Raw genomic sequence first — 19112 nt, forward strand, 5'->3', positions numbered from 1 at the left:
TATTGTATTCTACTTTTATTAAAGATCCCTTTACTTTAGAGAGTGCCCCACTTCTATTCTTTTATTATTTCTACTTGTATCAGACTGGGTGTTGTCTGTTAGTGGGAGCACCTCTGTTGGATCTCCACCCCATCCGAGTGCGACATTACTTTATATCTATTGAAAATCCTTAAAATGTAAATGTTAAAGCTTGTAATTCAAGACAGGTGTCATTAAAAGATGCTTTTTGAACAGCGTTCCAACAGAAACTCTTATAACTTTAATTAAGGGCTTGAAGCTCACTCCCAGCAATAATAAAATGTGTATGTTTGGAGGTATATACATGAATAGCCACTTTATTAGACATCCACCTAGCAACATGGTGGACCTCCTTTGGCCTTCAGAGTTGCAGCAATAATCGTGGCATTGATCCAAATGTAATCAGCATTATATTGACTTCAAGTGCACCAGGATAGTCACTTTAATGTAATTTGTGTTACGGAAATGTGATTTTGTGGTGTTATCACATTAAAGCAGTCAAGATAATGTTGGCTACATCTGTAGGTGTTGAAATCGTTCTGCAGGAATGCTGGCCCATGTAGACAGGATAGCACCTTCAGTTGCTGCAAATTAGATAGAAGTACTTCTATGCTCTGTATTGTCTGTTCTACCTAGTCCCAGAAATGGTCTATAGCAGGGATGCCCAACCTGCGACCCTCCATCTTTTGAAAAACTACAACTCCCAGCATGCCCGGACAACCTACAACTATCAGCATACAGCAGAGCATGATGGGAGTTGTAGTTTTACAACAGCTGGAGGGCCGCAAGTTGAGCATCCCTGGTCTATAGGATTAAGATCTGGGAACTGTGAAGTTCATTGAAGCAAGAAAAACTCATTATTATGTTCCAGGAACCAATTCATGGCTATACAATCTTGTGGCATGGTGCATTGTTGTTATGGCAGTGGGTTTGAAACCTGTGTCAACCAACAGGTTTGACTTTGGGCTAATTTTAAGGGTGGTATCCTGGAAATCCCCTGGTATTCACCCTTTAACCCCATACAGGGATCTGGACTTTACTGCAGGAGAGCCACCAGGCAACTTCCTCCTGGCGTAGTCCCCATATGGTTGACAGGTGGCATATGGGGGTCCAGAGACACTATGTGGAGCACTGGAGATTCAGGCAAAACCATAGTTAGGGCAGGCAGAATACGAGCAATCCAATAAACAGTCAAGCAGACGGCAGCATTGAAACGGATTGAAACTGAAACTGATTGAAATTGAAGCACATTGAAACTGATCCATAGAAAACTCAAAAACTGAACAGTGTCTCTAATAAAGTGGCTGTTCAGTGTATACTGAAGAGTATATCAGATATCAGATGTGCTGATAAACACTCTGTTACTATGGGTGCAAAAGAACAAGGCAATAGATATTGTAGTGTGCTGCAGTGGCCACTTGGATCAAAGAGAAAGCTCTCTTAAGTTCTCTTGGCATATAGAACATGAGATAATGAGACAGTCCGGGCTATGTAACTAATTAGAATTGATTAACTAAGAACAGAAAGTATATATCTGTAGACTAAAGAACTAGGATATAAATTCACTATAAATGTATGCACATGTCTAGCAGTATAGAGTTTGTCCCTAGGCTGGAATCCTAGTCAATTTCATGCTATTAGTTAAAATGTCTTCTGTACTCAACACTCTATAAACATGTATTACTTTTTAATCTTTATCATTCATTACGGTTTTCCAATTTTTTCATAAAAATTGTTGGCTGGTATACGTTGTCCATTAAAAAGAAAAATTCTGGTGGTCTACCCTGCAGAGAGCCCCATTGCAAGAACAGTATATCAGCCTCTTGCCCCTGGCCCCATGCACATAACACATGCATGCAATACTGGCCCCATGCACATAACACATTCATCAGTAAAGACCACTCCATGTCGAATATGGTCAGGTTAGACCTACCATAGATTTCTGCAAAGCCATATTTTTCAATGTACCTCACAAAAAACTAGCATACATATATTGATAGATCTGAACCATATTCCTGTAAAATACAAACCTAATTTGCATCATCCATTTTTCATCACCACCTGCTAAATTACACCAATTTATTATACTTCTATATACAAAGTACTAGATGTTTAGGGGTTATGCCATAATTGATGTAAAAAATGAAAATCAGACATCATATAGTACATGACAATCTCTTTCTAAAGCCTCATGCACACGACCGTTGTGTGTTTTGCGGTCCGCATGGCACGGACAGCCATTGACATAACTGCCTACTCTTGTCCGCAAAACGGACAAGAATAGGACAGGTTATATTTTTTTGCGGACCACGGAACGGAGCAACGGATGCGGATAGCACGCGGAGTGCTGTCTGCATCTTTTGCGGCCCCATTAAAGTGAATGGGTTCGCATCCAAGCCGCAAAAACTGCAGCTTGGATACGGGCCAAAACAACGTGCATGAGGCCTAAGAGACCTATAACCAGCCCTGTACTGCTCCACATTTACTGCTGCAATTGATCTGCTAGATTATCTTCAGTGTGGCAGTTCAGGGAGCATGTCCTTTCTGCTGGAGCTGCCACAGCTTGTAAAAGAACATATGGCTGGTGGCAGTTGAAGATTTAAACTGAGCACGTTTGACCAGCTCAATGAGATGGACAAAACATAAGGAGAAGAACAAACAGCAGGTGGTGCTATATAGATAGATTTTACTGAATAGCTCACTCAATTTTTAATTACATGCAATAACAAAGTATTCCGATCCAGGTGTTGGTTTGAAAAATGTTGAATGTTTTGTGACGTGGCCCCTTTAAGTAATATTGTATTTATGTGCCTGCAAACATGCAGTATGTTAGGTAACTTGCCCCTAGACAATGCCAGTGGCCATCAATATCCCTGCTTGGCCTGTATTTGAGACATTTACATGAATAATGGTGGAGTCTCTTGAGGAATATATAGTTCACAGGCTGTCTGCCTGTTACACAGGTAATGCCTAAAGCATACGGGTTGTATGCAGATGACTATACAATGTACTATCCTATTAGAAAACTGATATTTCCCGAGATCACCATTATATAAATGACTTTAATCATAAGCACAATGACATATAAGAGTACTTTTATCAGAGTCTGTGTTTCTAATAACTAGTCTTATCTTGCGCCATATAGGTCACTGGACAATGTCTGTGTAGACAGGGCTTTGGCGGCCAATTCTGCACTGAGTGCCCAGAAAGGACATATGGAACCCTACGGTCTGGATGCCAAGGTTTGTGCTCTTACTTAATGTAATGAGAAATCCCTTATGCAACCGCATAACAGTTCAGTTTAAGGATTGATCTTCTTTCTGAATTAATAATATATGAAAAAAAAGCATCAAAGCATAATTTGCATCCTCTACTGTGCAACATGAAAGGGGGAAACAATATCATAAGATTGGACCGCGCTCTGTAAGGCTACTTTCACACTAGCGGCACGGACCTCCAGTAGGCTGTTCCGTCGGGTGAACAGCCTGCCGGATCCGTCCTGCCACTAGTGACCGTGTGCCTCCGGACTGCCGCTCCGTCCCTATTGATTATAATGGGGGCAGGGGCGAAGTTCCGGCGAGGCAGGGCAGGGCGAGAGGCTGCCGGAATAAAACTACGACATGTCCGACATTTATTCCAGCAGCCTCTTGCCGTGCCTCACCGGAAATCCGCCCCCACCCCCATTATAGTCAATGGGGACGGAGCGGCAGTCCGGGGTCACACGGTCACTAGCGGCAGGATGGAGGTCCATGCCGCTAGTGTGAAAGTAACCTATATTGGCTATCAGGGCCCTTTATTGTACATGGGCACAGGACAATGATTGGGAGCTAACCATTCATTCCCCATCTGCTTATCTGCTTTCATATACATAATCATCCTCTCTGATATGGGGATGAGTGACTGCTACTGTGATCGTTCATCCCCATACAGATTTTTTTTCTCGCCAGTACATTCCTGTTTACTCAGTTTAGAGTGGAATAACATGCAATTACCCGATAAACGAACATTTGCTTGTTTATCTGGTGATTTTTGGCACTTTTTCAGGGAGCAATTACATCTGAGACAATGGGGGCATATGGCTAGGATACAGTGAGGAACTGAAGTATCTGAACACCCTGCGAGTGGCCTAGCCAGTCTCCAGACCTAAATCCAATAGAACATCTTTTGAGGGAGCTGAAACTCTGTGTTGCTCAGCGACCGCCCCGAAACCTGACAGATCTAGAGGAGATCTGTGTGGAGGAGTGGACCAAAATCCCTGTTGCAGTGTGTTTGCAAACCTGGTCAAGAACTACAGGAAACGTTTGACATTTGCAAACAAAGGCTTCTGTACCAAATATTAACTGATTTTCTCAGGTGTTCAAATACTTATGTTCAGCAGTGCAAGACAAATAAATTTAAAAAATCATACAATGTGATTTCCTGATTTTATTTTATTTTTTTCTGTCTCTCAGAGTGAGAATGCACCTACAATGTGAATTTCAGGCCCCTCCATGATTTCTAAGTGGGAGAACTTGCAAAATAGCATGGTGTTCAAATACTTCAGTTCCTCACTGTATGTCCCTATTGTCTGATAGGTGCGGGTCCCACCACTGGGACCCGCACCTTTATTGAGAACAGAGTGTGAAAAGTGGTGGCTGGAGGCTCCCAGGTCCGGCCACCACCAAGTGATCTCCCCATAGAAGTGAATGGAAGTGCACCACGCATGCCCCACCATGCCCATTCACTTCTGTGGGCCTTACGGAAATAGCCGAGTCAGCGCTCATCTGTTTTCAGCTACCTCATAGAAAGGAATGTAGGACAGATGCACCCTCCACCACTTTCAGGACTCTGTTCTCGATGTAGGTGCGGGTCACATAGATGGGACCCACACCTATCAGACAATGGGGGCATATCCTAGCAATATGACCCAATTGTCTGAGATGGGAAAACCCTTTTAAGGGTAAAAAGCATTTATACTAACATTTGTAGCTGATAATTGTAAAAGATCCCTTAAGGGCCCTCTACACAGGACAATTCTTGGTCAGATGATCACTAAAAACTGGTCACCAGGAAGGTGCTGCCTCATTCACGGGTAAAAGCATCATTCTTGCAGTCACAAAAATCGTTGTTTGCCGGCAGCAGATTGTGCTATGTAGCTAGCAATTGCTGTCAGCAAACAACGAGTCTGTATGAAGACGAGCGATGGCTTTAGTGATTGCTCCTCCCCATACTGTGGGGGAGATCCAGTCTCCACTACTGACGAGCAGGCACTTGCTGGGAAGAAACGCTTCTTTTTCACCAATCTCCTTCAAAATTGGCCCGTGTAAAGGAACCTTTAGCAATTGCCTTATATAAAGTAGTTATCTCTTATCACTGTGGCTAAATAGTGCTTGTGAATACTGTGCCAAGCAGAAATGCCTACACTGCCAACAGAGATTTCCTCGTGGTGCGTGATACGGTCTGTGGATTTCATGCTTTATTTTCATCTTAAATGCAGAATGCAACTGTAATTTCCAAGGAACACTTGAAAATGGTTGTGATAAGGCAACTGGGAAATGCTTGTGCCGACCAGGAATTGTGGGAGAACGGTGTGATTCCTGCCAAAGAGGCTACACTGATACATTCCCAAACTGCAGGCCCTGCCATTCCTGCTTCCAGTTTTATGACTATGAACTTAGAGGTTTAAACACACAAATGCAAACTTTTCACAACACTACTGCTGGACAAGTATCCCAGTTTGATGTGGACTTCGGACCTCGGGTGGCCAGTGTTGAAGCTGAACTACAGCGTATTCAGAGACTGTCTGGCGGATCGGGTATCTCAAACAGTGAGCTTTTACGCATGGAAAACCATCTGACAAAAATGAGGTAAATATTAGTTAAGTTGAAAGGTTAAGAAATGCATGGTAGCGCTAATTGGTGATTTAGAGCCATTTCTGTGCACAGTTTACACTTAAAGGGGTTGCTCAGCAGAATTAAAAAAAAACATTTATATGGCTTGCTGCGGTTATGTATTACAGTCCCCACCAATCCCCCCACTATTGCTGTTTTGGGCACTTACCAGTCCCCTTCTTCTCTCCACTTCCTGGTCTCATCTCAACACACAGGATATGACTGGAGATGCCTGCCCAGCCAATCTGTGGCTGAAACAGTTCATCGCTGCGGCCAGTGATTGGCTGAGCAGGCATCTCCTGCTATTTCCTCTGGTCGTGCTGGGACCAGGAAATGGTGACCAGCGAGGACTGTTAAGTATCACAACAGAAATGGTGGGAGATCAGAGAGAGAGTGAGTATTGCTGCTTTTTTTTAACCCTCTCTCAGCCATATATCACAAATATAATCCCTCTGGACAACACTTTAATATATAGTGGACATACATAAAAGTACATCATATAGACATGCTGATGTACAAAGGGTGTGATCTCTGTTGTTTGGAGAAATTCCAATAGTTAGGCCCACTATAGAGCTGTAGGCGCTTGGTGTGCCATTGCAAGCAGTACTAGTTCTCTAGGGAAATAGCTCCATAATATATCTGATGTTGAATTTATGTGGAAATATAAGCACACCGTAGAAATCTATTAGCGCCATGTTATGGCTTTATATATTTTGGTAGTTGTATGAATGGAGACCTATATATAGCCCAAAATAAAGTCCAGGACCCACCCCTAACTATAGCATGAGAACCAACCAAAGGAAATGGGTCAATTAGGTACAAAAACACATATAATGCTGAGGTAATCAGAAAATAACATGATTTTATTGAGAATCACAAAGAGACATAATTGGCCCAAGTCACAAAAACACATTTACCCAGGTCACAATACATTAAAATATTAAAAACCAAGAGGACCGATGGTGGGCTGTTGGTATATATTTGAAAAGTGCAAGTGCAATAATTATGATTGGTCACTAGTAAAAAGGTTTATTCAACCAAACCACTATGGCTCAAAAATACATAGTACAAAAAACTCATATGCATATATATACAACAGACACCTAAACATGTGGGTGATAATACACACAACAAGGGCTGACTGAAGCAATAAAGCAGCAACATATAATAGGCACATAGAAAATACTGACCAACCAGCTTCGTATACGACACACGACCACCACTAGTCCACTCCCCAACGCATGTTTCGTGTTAGCTTTTTCAAGGGTGTACCACATGTTTAGGTGTCTGTTGTGTATATATATGCATATGAATCACCAAAAAATGAAACTGACTTACGTATATATATATATGAAAATCCCAAAAACGTTATTATTATTTGAGCCGCCTGGCTTCTTCCGGGGATGGAAGCCAGGTTTACTGGCGAAACGGCGTTGGGTCAGGAGTCGGCCGAGAGATCTTTGCACCAGTCAGGGTATGTTTAATCTTGTCCTTGTACTTTAACCTCAATCTCTACAATTGCCTCCTTTGCACTTTGTTTGGGGCGTTGCGGTCATGAGGTTTTGAGGTATGCTTTTTTAGCTAGCATTCTTTTTTCCCTGTTGTTATTTTCGTGCACTGATCTCCCGGACTCTCCTTGGGTCCTGCTCCTCATCTGTGTGTCCTGCCTTGTGCTGCCTTCTTTTATTATGCATGTATGTATTGTTCATATATATTTATAATAACGTTTTTGGGATTTTCATATATACGTAAGTCAGTTTCATTTTTTGGGTGATTATTATGACTCCTTGCGGGTCCGTTTTTTCGATTTACTTGATATTTATTCTGTCCGGTTAATATTGGTTGACCATATATATGCATATGAGTTTTTTGTACTATGTATTTTTGAGCCATAGTGGTTTGGTTGAACAAACCTTTTTACTAGTGACCAATCATAATAATTGCACTTGCACTTTTCAAATATATACCAACAGCCCACCATCGGTCCTCTTGGTTTTTAATATTTTAATGTATTGTGACCTGTGTTAAATGTGTTTTTGTGACTTGTGACAATTATGTCTTTTTGTGATTCTCAATAAAATCATGTTATTTTCTGATTTACCTCAGCATTATATGTGTTTTTGTACTTAATTGACCCATTTCCTTTGGTTGGTTCTCATGGTTGTATGAATGGCCATGATAAATCTGTTTGCATGAGACCTTAGTGCTGCTAAGTAACTAACCCAGGTAGTAACACAAAAGAAACAGCAATTGTTGCAAATGCCATTTCATCTGAATACTAGTTTCCCTGGAACACAGTTGAGTTTTGAATATCTTGCCTACCTGGGTGCACTTGGCGGCTCAAAGTTTGAAGCATAATATGTGACTTGTACAAAAGATGGTTAAACAGTTTTAGTTATTTTTGTTTAACCAAGTTCCATGGTGGCTCTTCTATTTTCTTCCATTTGTCTTGGAGAGCCTCTAAGTATCAGTTTCCTAGTAATTATATATTATTATGTTGTTAGAAAACCCTTTGATACAGTTTCCAAATTCTTTCTTGAATTTTACAGGGGAGACATGGGGCAACTAAATCTGGACCAGCAGTGGGTGGATGGATTTGGTTCCCTATCTGCTGACATGAATTCCTTGAGGTTGGATTTTACCATTGTTAATGGACTTTACCAGAGGAAAGTGACCCAACATGCTAACAGCATCGCTACTGATGCCTTAGGTAGGCTAATGCCCTTGGTGTACTGATTTCTGAACCCACAAACTATAGCCAAAGGTAAACCTTGCTGACAATGTGAGATACATTACATCTGAAATGTATGTATTTTATTTCTAGGTATATACAGTACCGTTAATGCAGCCTACCAATCATCACTAGAAGCAGCCGAGAGGGTGGCTATGGCCCAGACAACTATATCCCAATCAAGGGAAAGTAGGAGAGGGGTAAATGGCCTTGAAGGGAAGACCAAAGAAGCAGTGTTTGACCTGGAGACATTAAAAGACGAGCTCTCCTACCCAAATCTCACTCCAACCATCAACAGGGTAACGGCAACAATTATTATATGACATGGCACTGTTATTCCTATTTTTGCACATATTACATGCGCATTTCTAGTACTGTGACTGCTACAGTACACAAATATCTTCTAAAACTTGTAAAGACAAGACATTTATATTATTATAGTTGTACTATTAAATTGTTGTTCTGAATCTTTATTATTGGTTATACATGTCTGCTTTTTGGACTGATGTAACGACTGGGCAAGAATCAGATCGGGGATACACTAGGTACCCAACAACATAAAAAATATACTGAACACCATGGGACAGATTTACTAAGCAGGTCTAATATGTAGACATTGTGAGACAGTGCCAAATTTAGCACTGTGCCTCAGGCTCCATGATAAATTTGGTACTTGACTAGACATTTTTGGCTAACTTCATGCCACCTATTGTTTGGCTTACTTTGAGACAGAATTGTGTGCCAAAATGTTGGTGCAAAATGTTGTATCTTAGACCATGCCCCTTTCCCTCTAAGCCACACCCCTTTGGCAAACTAGATGGTGAATTTGTCTAAACTAGATACGCCAAATTGACCAAAAAGGCTATAAATTGCACCAATGACATTAGTAAATGTGGACCTGTATGTGTTGATGGTGCAAGAAGCAGGCAAACGGAAAGAAAATATTGTTTAAGATGCAACGCTTACATGACACTGACTCATTTGTAAATTTGGTACAGATTTGTGAGGGTGTAAGAACAGAATCATGCACACCAGAGAACTGCCTTGGTACTGTGTGTCAGAGGAACAATATTACCTTGTGCCAAGTTGGATCCAGTTGCAGAGGAGCATTTCCTTTGTCCATGAATGCACTAAGGACTACAGAGAAAACTGCCAAAGAGCTCCAGGACCTGAATAGTCAACTGCTGAAGAACACACAGATGGTAAATAACATTGCATGCTCATACACTCATTGTAATATAGCATTATAATAATAATGAGGAGGATTATTGAGATACTCACCATTTTCTGCTCACCAACCACATATTTAATGGTACCAGCCTCCATGTCTTCAACTTGTCTGGATTTAAAGTAGCATCTCTGTATAAACTCAATATCACCTAGCACCCTAGGCTAGATCTGGTTTTCCTAAAACTCTAAATGAAACAAATTTATACCTCAAGATATATCATAGATATAATGTGTTCCCTTTGTCTCCTCATAATTAAAGCTCAATTCATTACTTTACTCTGGGTCAAATATTCAGGATATAAGTATCTACTAAATAAGGTTGGGTCATCATTTTAGGTCATGAATGCTGGTGAAAAACAGGAAGATTAGCAAAGAGGTTTTTTAGGACATTAGCAATGCTGGTCTAGACTTAATATAGGTCATCACAGTTTGATTAGTTGGGTTCCAAATTAGCAATTAGCATCCTGATTGCTTCCTGCAAGCAAGGTGTCCACTTCATTTTTCCATCAGACACAGTGGCTTGCTTATGTGGGTATCTATGCCTGGTAATCATGTTTTTATGTTTAAAATGGTTTTAAAGAATTTCGATTATGCTATTTTTAATTGTGCATGTCATTATCTATATTTAAATAAAAAACATAAAATTCCACAGTTTTCCCTCTGTCTACTAAGCTTGATAATAGGCTCCACTCCTTGGTCTGTAAAGATATCATTACAGGCTGGCTTAGATTGACAGAAAAGACAAGATCTACTATTCACAATAGGTCATTGTCAGAGCTTATCTATTCTTTCCATGTCCAATGACATCTGCACAGGTCACAGAACATGCCTAGAAAACTCTCCTATAGAAGTCAATGACATCCCCTTCAGTTCATTGTGTCTATGGACCCTGGGACTGCCATAAAACAGTTTTCTTAAAGGGGTTGTCTGTGTTCAGAGCTGAACCTGGATATATCCCCTTCTTCGCCCATGCAGCTCCTCTGAGATGTTTACACTGCTAGTCGGAGGCTTTCACCTAGCAATGTTCCCAATGACGTCAATGGTACTAATGGGCAGGCTTTAGCGCTGCCCTAGCTTACATCTAGCAGCCAGAGACCCGACACATCACCTGATCTGCAGAAAAAGTCCTTTTGCCCAGGCCAAGGGAGAGCATCGGACTATGAAATGTATACAGATGAAAAACTTACTTGACCTGTCCAATGTCTGCTTAATAGATACAGGAAGCTGAAAAAACATCCAACCAAATCAAGGATAGTGCCCAACAGCTGTCAGAACAAGTGACCAGGACCAGGACTCGCATGGAACAAGATATTGGGAGCACCAGACAGTTTATAAAGCAAGTTAGAGACTTCTTAACGGGTAAGCAAGGTATCCCTTTGCTATAGTTTGTATTTTACTGGTAAGTAACAGTAATAGTAACTAGAAAATGTTTTATTACCCTATGTTTGGAATAAAGAGCAGATCATGTTATACCTGTTAAACCACATATACTGGGGCACATTTATCAAGCTCGCCTGTTGTTAGGTGTAAAATTAGACAGGTGTATTTTTTTTTTTTTTTTTGGACTGGTCTAATTTATTTGCACATGAAAAAGGTGCATCTGTGTGGAGAAAAGTCACATGTCTCCAGGAAAGTGCAACTTTTAATAAAAAAAAGTCACACTTCACAACTTAAAACAAAAGAAGAAAAGTACACCAGCCCTGGAGAGGAGTAAAAGTTAGGGCTCTTGCACACGACCGTTGCCCCGCTGTGGCCTTATTGTGGCACGCATATGGAGGGGCCGCAATACACGGGGCACCGACCGAGTGCACCCCGCATCACAGATGTGGACCCATTCACTTGAATGAGTCCTCAAACCCGGAGATGCGGTGTGGAAGCACAGATCGGAACCCCACGGAAGCACTACGGAGTGCTTCCGTTGTGTTTCTGGCCATGCCTCCGCACCACAAAAAAGTAGTGCATGCAATACTTTTTTGCGGTGCGGACTGTCAGATGCGGATCATGGACCCCATTCAAGTGAATGGGTCCGCAATCTGCATGTGCCTGCCCCACGGTCAGTGCCCGTGCATTGCAGACCGCAATTTGCAGTCCGCAGCACTGGACCTGCCAGCTCACGGTCGTATTCATGAGCTCTTAGACTGTTTTTGTGACTAATTCAGGCACAAAAAAAGGCACACCTACATAAATAGATCGAAAAAAAGCTGCAAAAGTTAGAAAACTTCTGTATTAGGCCGAATGCACACGGCCGTGAGCGGTCCGTGGAACCGCGGCCTAGATTCCTACTGAGAGCAGGAGCGCACGGCGTCATTGGTTGCTAAGACGCCGTGCGCTCCCTGCTGCCGCCACAGTACAGTAATACATTGGCATAGATCATACCAGTGTATTACTGTATTGCGGCGGCAGCAGGGAGCGCACGGCGTCATAGCAACCAATGACGCCGTGCGCTCCTGCTCTCAGCAGGAATCCAGGCTGCGGTTCCGCGGACCGCTCACGGCCTTAGTCTAAAAAAATCTAAATAGATGACTAGTCTCCAAAGCCTCCAAAACGTGGAGAATTTTAGTAGTAAATGCAACTAAGAAATAAGACTATCCAAAACAGCTTTTTTTTTTTACTAAAAACAGGTGCAAACTCTTTAGTAAATGTGCCCACTATGTCTAGACCTTGGACATGTGCTTTACATTCAGGTGTTACCTGTGCAGACTGCTTAATCAGACTACATGTCTGAGAAATAAGCCAAGCTGCTGACTTACAATGTCAGCTTATGATATTAATAACGGAACAACCTGTATGGGATTACCTTCCTGAGCTAGATCATGTCTCTCCAGTATCAAACGCAAGTGCTACAAGTGCTCTTGTACCTTTTAAGTGACATACATTAAATACATAGAGGCACGATTACTATGCTATATACACCTCTTTTTGTCCAAAATGTTGTTGCACACTTTCTTTGCGACTTTTCCAGCTTCGTGCCACATTTTCAGAAGAAACGAGAAGGGGGGGTCATGAGGGTGAGGGTAAATTTATCTTTATTCCCGTCAGTTTTCTGGTGTGAATAAAAGCAGAAATCTAGAATGCTGACGTTGATTTTAAACTGTTACAAGGCCAATGAGAGAATGCACCAAATCCATGAGAGGTCTGTGATATGTGAGATTTTTTTCTCCCTCCCGTTTATGTACAGCAAATAATGCAGATCGTTGTATTTTTTAAGACATCTTGTTTTTACTGAAATCCTGCCTTTTTTGTGAGTTTGAACATACTCTAAATGTAGGGCTATCACAACCCACATCTTTTCAGCTCAGACTCTTTACCACACACTGGCAGATTATAAAGGGATATGTGTAAAAGGGTCTGTTGTACACTATAAAAAATTAATGCTGAGACCTTTATTTTTCTTGATGTGATAATGTGTCAATTAACTATTACAATCAGATTTTTCGACAACATTATGTTTTATAAGCTGCAAGCTATGCACAGTGATCTCCCAGCACAGGATAGTGCTATAAGGCCTCTTTCACACGACAGTATGTCCATTTCAGTGTTTTGCGGTCCGTTTTTCGCGGATCCGTTGTTCCGTTTTTTGTTTCCGTTGTGCTTCCCGTTTCCGTTCCGTTGTTCCGTTCCGTTTTTCCGTATGGCAAATACAGTATACAGTAATTTCATATTAAAAATTGGGCTGGGCATAACATTTTCAATAGATGGTTCCGCAAAAAACTGAACGGATACGGAAGACATACGGATGCATTTCCGTATGCATTCCGTTTTTTTGCGGACCCATAGACTTTAATGGAGCCACGGAACGTGATTTGCGGCCAAATATAGGACATGTTCTATCTTTAAACGGAACGGAAAAACGGAAATACGGAAACGGAATGCACACGGAGTACATTCCGTTTTTTCTGCGGAACCATTGAAATGAATGGTTCCGTATACGGACCGTATACGGACCGCAAAAAACGGCCCGCAAAACGGAAAAAAAAAACGGTCGTGTGAAAGAGGCCTTAGGCCTCTTTCACACTACCGTTTTTTTTTTCCGTTTTGCGGTCCGTTTTTTGCGTTCCGTATACGGTCCGTATACGGGACCATTCATTTCAATGGTTCCGCAAAAAAACGGAATGTGTTCCGTATGCATTCCGTTTCCGTATTTCCGTTTTTCCGTTCCGTTGAAAAGAAAGAACATGTCCTATATTTGGCCGCAAATCACGGTCCGTGGCTCCATTCAAGTCAATGGGTCCGCAAAAAAAACGGAACACATACGGAAATGCATCCGTATGTCTTCCGTATCCGTTCCGTTTTTTGCGGAACCATCTATTGAAAATGTTATGCCCAGCCCAATTTTTTCTATGTAATTACTGTATACTGTATATGCCATACGGAAAAACGGAACGGAACAACGGAACGGAAACGGAACCACAACGGAAGAAAAAAACGGAACAACGGATCCGTGAAAAACGGAACGCAAAACACTGAATTCAACATACTGTAGTGTGAAAGAGGCCTTAGTTTCACAGTGCATAAGCACTACCGAGCGTAGCTTGCAACCCATAGACATTTTGGAGTTTTTGATCAGTGAGATGCCGGCTTCCTATTGCTTGCACAACTGGAGTGGGTTCACAGGGATGATCAGCTGTACAGTGGAAAAAATAATGTTTCTAACATAAGCAGTCTTTTTTATGCTTTATATCATAGATTTAGCGGATAATAGAAATGCCAACAGTGCTTGTTTATAGCTTGTGGACTGATTCACAGTATTCAACCATGAACAAATGCAATCCTGGGTAATATAGAGGTATAGAGTGATGCATTATCATATCATAGGCTAGTAAAGCATGGAATCTAGATGCATTTCAGGGCTCCTGCCCCCTTCTTCAGTAGCTGGAGTTACCTTAGGATCAAGGTGATTTTTTGGATCACTATGGGTTACAACAAAAATGTGTCCCGGATCACTCATATCTGATAAAACAAAATAAAATAAAGATGCTATGAAGGCAGCGTCATATAAAATCACAGAAAAGAACGATAGACTCACTGATCATTGATAATGACTAAACATTAAACATGTCAATACCTAATATATCATGCCATAAAACAATCTAAACCTATCTCATAGCCAGATATATGGTAATGTAAGGGTCTACAGGAATGCAACATGAGATGTGCCTTATTATCCTAACACTAAATACAGAGAAAACTATACAACTCTGCTTGAATATTGCGACTTTTTGAAATAATGGTGTCAAAATTGTAAATTAATCTGGATTCGGCTCTGGACATCTTCGTCTTTCTTGCCTAGCTGAAGGCCTATGAAAATTAAACCTCTGGGATTGCATTGATGGACCAGTTTGAAGTGGGCAGAGTCAGATTTACCTGCTTTGGATTTCAGATAATATGACAGGGAGAGATCAGAGTTGTGCCAGGTATTACTGTCAAATCATTAGAGCTTCAGCAAGGCTTTAAAAACGACACCACTGACAGCTTATACAGTACACGGTGACCCTACAGGACACTGTGGTACAGGGGGAATTCAGTACAAGGGCATATCAGAATAGATTCTGTGTCTAAAGACACTAGTAGACAAAGGAGGGATCACCCGCCCATGACCACCTGATAAACCATCCAGATAATTCAAAATATATGAACAAATCACAGCATTGCAGGCTCCACATCTTGCTGCCAACCGTTTATTACATCAGGTGCATCCACCACAAAAAAAAAGATTGAGACGTTTTGCTGAAAAAAAGTATTTAAGCATGCTTGATAAAAGCATTTTTTCCGCTGAAACATCACAATTTTTTTGGGTCGATGTACCAGCTGTAAATAAACGGTTTTGATCAAGGTTTGGAGCCTACAATGCTGTCATCTGTTCATACATATTGAACTTAAATACATGTAGAGAATACTTGCAAAAAATAGGATATATCTTCTCTCTGATGGCAACATCAATCCTTGAATACAGATTTTATAAAAAGTACATACTACAACCAAAGGGTTATTTTAAGTTCTGTCAAAAAACTTACCCCAACAAAGAAGGGTGCAACCAACCCAACCTCTTCTTATGGCCAGGTTCACACAGGGCTATGATAGAAGAAAACGTAAGGCAGCTCTCACCTGCAGTAGTAAAATCACCAGAGGTGCACGGATGCCGCTCCTGGATGCGGTATATACAGTAAGAAAAAGAAGAAAATCCAGCTCTCTCCGGTGAAAAAATGAAAAACTTTAATCCAGCAAGTTTAAAATCCATACAGGTGTACAAATAGCAGTCAACGCGTTTCAGACCTCAGAGAAATATGGGTCCTTCCTCATGACAAACGTGTGAACGTTTGTCATGAGGAAGGACCCATATTTCTCTGAGGTCTGAAACGCGTTGACTGCTATTTGTACACCTGTATGGATTTTAAACTTGCTGGATTAAAGTTTTTCATTTTTTCACCGGAGAGAGCTGGATTTTCTTCTTTTTCTTACACAGGGCTATGGTAATGGAAGAAAACACAGCAGGTGGCTGTAACTGCTGCCACCCATTGGTTTTAGTTGGTGTTTTTCTGAACTTTTGTGTTTTAATGGCATTTTTTGCACTTGAATTTGATGGTGCTTTTTGCAGAAAAATTCTAGCTCCAGATGTTAGCTGATGTGTATGGGAGATATTGAAGGGGTTGTCCTCAGGATAGGGGATATGTGTCTGATTAGTGGGGTTCAAACCTCTGCCATACTAAAATATTGCATTGACATAAATATTCAGACTCAGTGCCCATCCTGCGGACCGGAGGCACAGATGGCAAGCCCACATAAGCACTTTGTATTGCTTCTGTGGGCTTACAATCCGTGTCTCCATTCTGCAAAAGATAGGTGAAGTCCTGTCTTTAGTCGTGTGTTGTGGATTGCAGACCAGTTCAAGTCAAGAGGTCTGCACCCTTGTATATTACAGACTGGCCGTTTACGGTCCACAATACGGGCACTGAGCTCTTAACCCCTTAGTGACCACTAGGGATGAGCGAACTCGAACTGTATAGTTCGGGTTCGTACCGAATTTTGGGGTGTCCGTGACACGGACCCGAACCCGGACATTTTCGTAAAAGTCCGGGTTCGGGTTCGGTGTTCGTCGCTTTCTTGGCGCTTTTGTGACGCTTTCTTGGCGCTTTTTGAAAGGCTGCAAAGCAGCCAATCAACAAGCGTCATACTACTTGCCCCAAGAGGCCATCACAGCCATGCCTACTATTGGCATGGCTGTGATTGGCCAGAGCACCATGTGACCCAGCCTCTATTTAAGCTGGAGTCACATAGCGCCGCCCGTCACTCTGCTCTGATTAGCGTAGGGAGAGGTTGCGGCTGCGACAGTAGGGCGAGATTAGGCAGATTAACTCCTCCAAAGGACTTGATTAACTGATCGATCTGCAGCTGTGGATCATTGAGCTGCTGATCCTCAATTGCTCACTGTTTTTAGGCTGCACAGACCGTTTGTCAGTCTCATTTTTCTGGGGTGATCGGCGGCCATTTTGTGTCTTGTGGTGCGCCAGCACAAGCTGCGACCAAGTGCATTTAACCCTCAATGGTGTGGTTGTTTTTTGGCTAAAGCCTACATCAGGGTGAAGCTGTCACACCAAGTGCATTTAACCAGCAATAGTCTGTTTATTTTTTGGCCATATCCCAGTCTAATTCTGTCACTAAATCCATACCGGTCACCCAGCGCCTAAATACTAGGCCTCAAATTTATATCCAGCTAAATCTGTCCCTAGTGCTGTAGCTGGGCGAGTTATTTAGTGTCCGTTCAAGCACATTTCTTGTTCTGGGTTGAAATACAATTCCCAATTTAGCAATTTCATAATTTAGTGGTTCCTGCTATATCAGAGCTATTTGAAATCTATCCCAAAAAGGGTATATAATATTGAAGGTGCACATTAGGGTCATTCAGAATAACTTCACACACACCCGCTACTGTGTATTTCCAAGTCTAATTCTGTCACTAAACCCATACCTGTCACCCAGCGCCTAAATACTAGGCCTCAAATTTAAATCCCTCTAAATCTCTCGTTACCGCTGTACTGTTGTTGCTGGGCAAGATATTTAGTGTCCGTCAAAGCACATTTTTTGTTCTGGGTTGAAGTACAATTCCCAATTTAGCAATTTCATAATTTAGTGGTTTCTGCTATATCAGAGCTATTTGAAATCTATCCCTAAAAGGGTATATAATATTGAAGGTGCACATTGGGTCATTCAGAATAACTTCACACACACGCTTCTGTGCATTTCCAAGTCTAATTCTGTCACTAAATCCATACCGGTGACCCAGCGCCTAAATACTAGGCCTCAAATTTAAATCCCTCTAAATCTCTCGTTATCCACCGCTGTACTGTTGTTGCTGGGCAAGATATTTAGTGTCCGTCAAAGCACATTTTTTGTTCTGGGTTGAAGTACAATTCCCAATTTAGCAATTTCATAATTTAGTGGTTTCTGCTATATCAGAGCTATTTGAAATCTATCCCTAAAAGGGTATATAATATTGAAGGTGCACATTGGGTCATTCAGAATAACTTCACACACACGCTTCTGTGCATTTCCAAGTCTAATTCTGTCACTAAACCCATACCTGTCACCCAGCGCCTAAATACTAGGCCTCAAATTTAAATCCCTCTAAATCTCTCGTTACCGCTGTACTGTTGTTGCTGGGCAAGATATTTAGTGTCCGTCAAAGCACATTTTTTGTTCTGGGTTGAAGTACAATTCCCAATTTAGCAATTTCATAATTTAGTGGTTTCTGCTATATCAGAGCTATTTGAAATCTATCCCTAAAAGGGTATATAATATTGAAGGTGCACATTGGGTCATTCAGAATAACTTCACACACACGCTTCTGTGCATTTCCAAGTCTAATTCTGTCACTAAATCCATACCGGTGACCCAGCGCCTAAATACTAGGCCTCAAATTTAAATCCCTCTAAATCTCTCGTTACCCACCGCTGTACTGTTGTTGCTGGGCAAGATATTTAGTGTCCGTCAAAGCACATTTTTTGTTCTGGGTTGAAGTACAATTCCCAATTTAGCAATTTCATAATTTAGTGGTTTCTGCTATATCAGAGCTATTTGAAATCTATCCCTAAAAGGGTATATAATATTGAAGGTGCACATAGGGTCATTCAGAATAACTTCACACACACGCTTCTGTGCATTTCCAAGTCTAATTCTGTCACTAAATCCATACCGGTGACCCAGCGCCTAAATACTAGGCCTCAAATTTAAATCCCTCTAAATCTCTCGTTACCGCTGTCCTGTTG

The 19112-nt window shown here is 41.5% G+C and overlaps 1 protein-coding gene across 1 annotated transcript in view; it reads left to right on the forward strand.

The window, feature by feature from the left end:
- Positions 1–19112, forward strand: part of LAMB3 (laminin subunit beta 3) — a 163634-nt gene that overhangs the window by 125716 nt on the left and 18806 nt on the right. The window contains exons 13-18 of the mRNA XM_044288328.1: positions 3164–3260; positions 5495–5864; positions 8438–8598; positions 8713–8918; positions 9618–9821; positions 11064–11208. Of these exons, the coding sequence (XP_044144263.1) occupies positions 3164–3260; positions 5495–5864; positions 8438–8598; positions 8713–8918; positions 9618–9821; positions 11064–11208 (1183 nt within the window). The remainder of the gene's footprint in view (positions 1–3163; positions 3261–5494; positions 5865–8437; positions 8599–8712; positions 8919–9617; positions 9822–11063; positions 11209–19112) is intronic.

Source organism: Bufo gargarizans, chromosome 3 (genome assembly GCF_014858855.1).
Source record: "Bufo gargarizans isolate SCDJY-AF-19 chromosome 3, ASM1485885v1, whole genome shotgun sequence".
Lineage (NCBI taxonomy): Eukaryota > Metazoa > Chordata > Amphibia > Anura > Bufonidae > Bufo > Bufo gargarizans.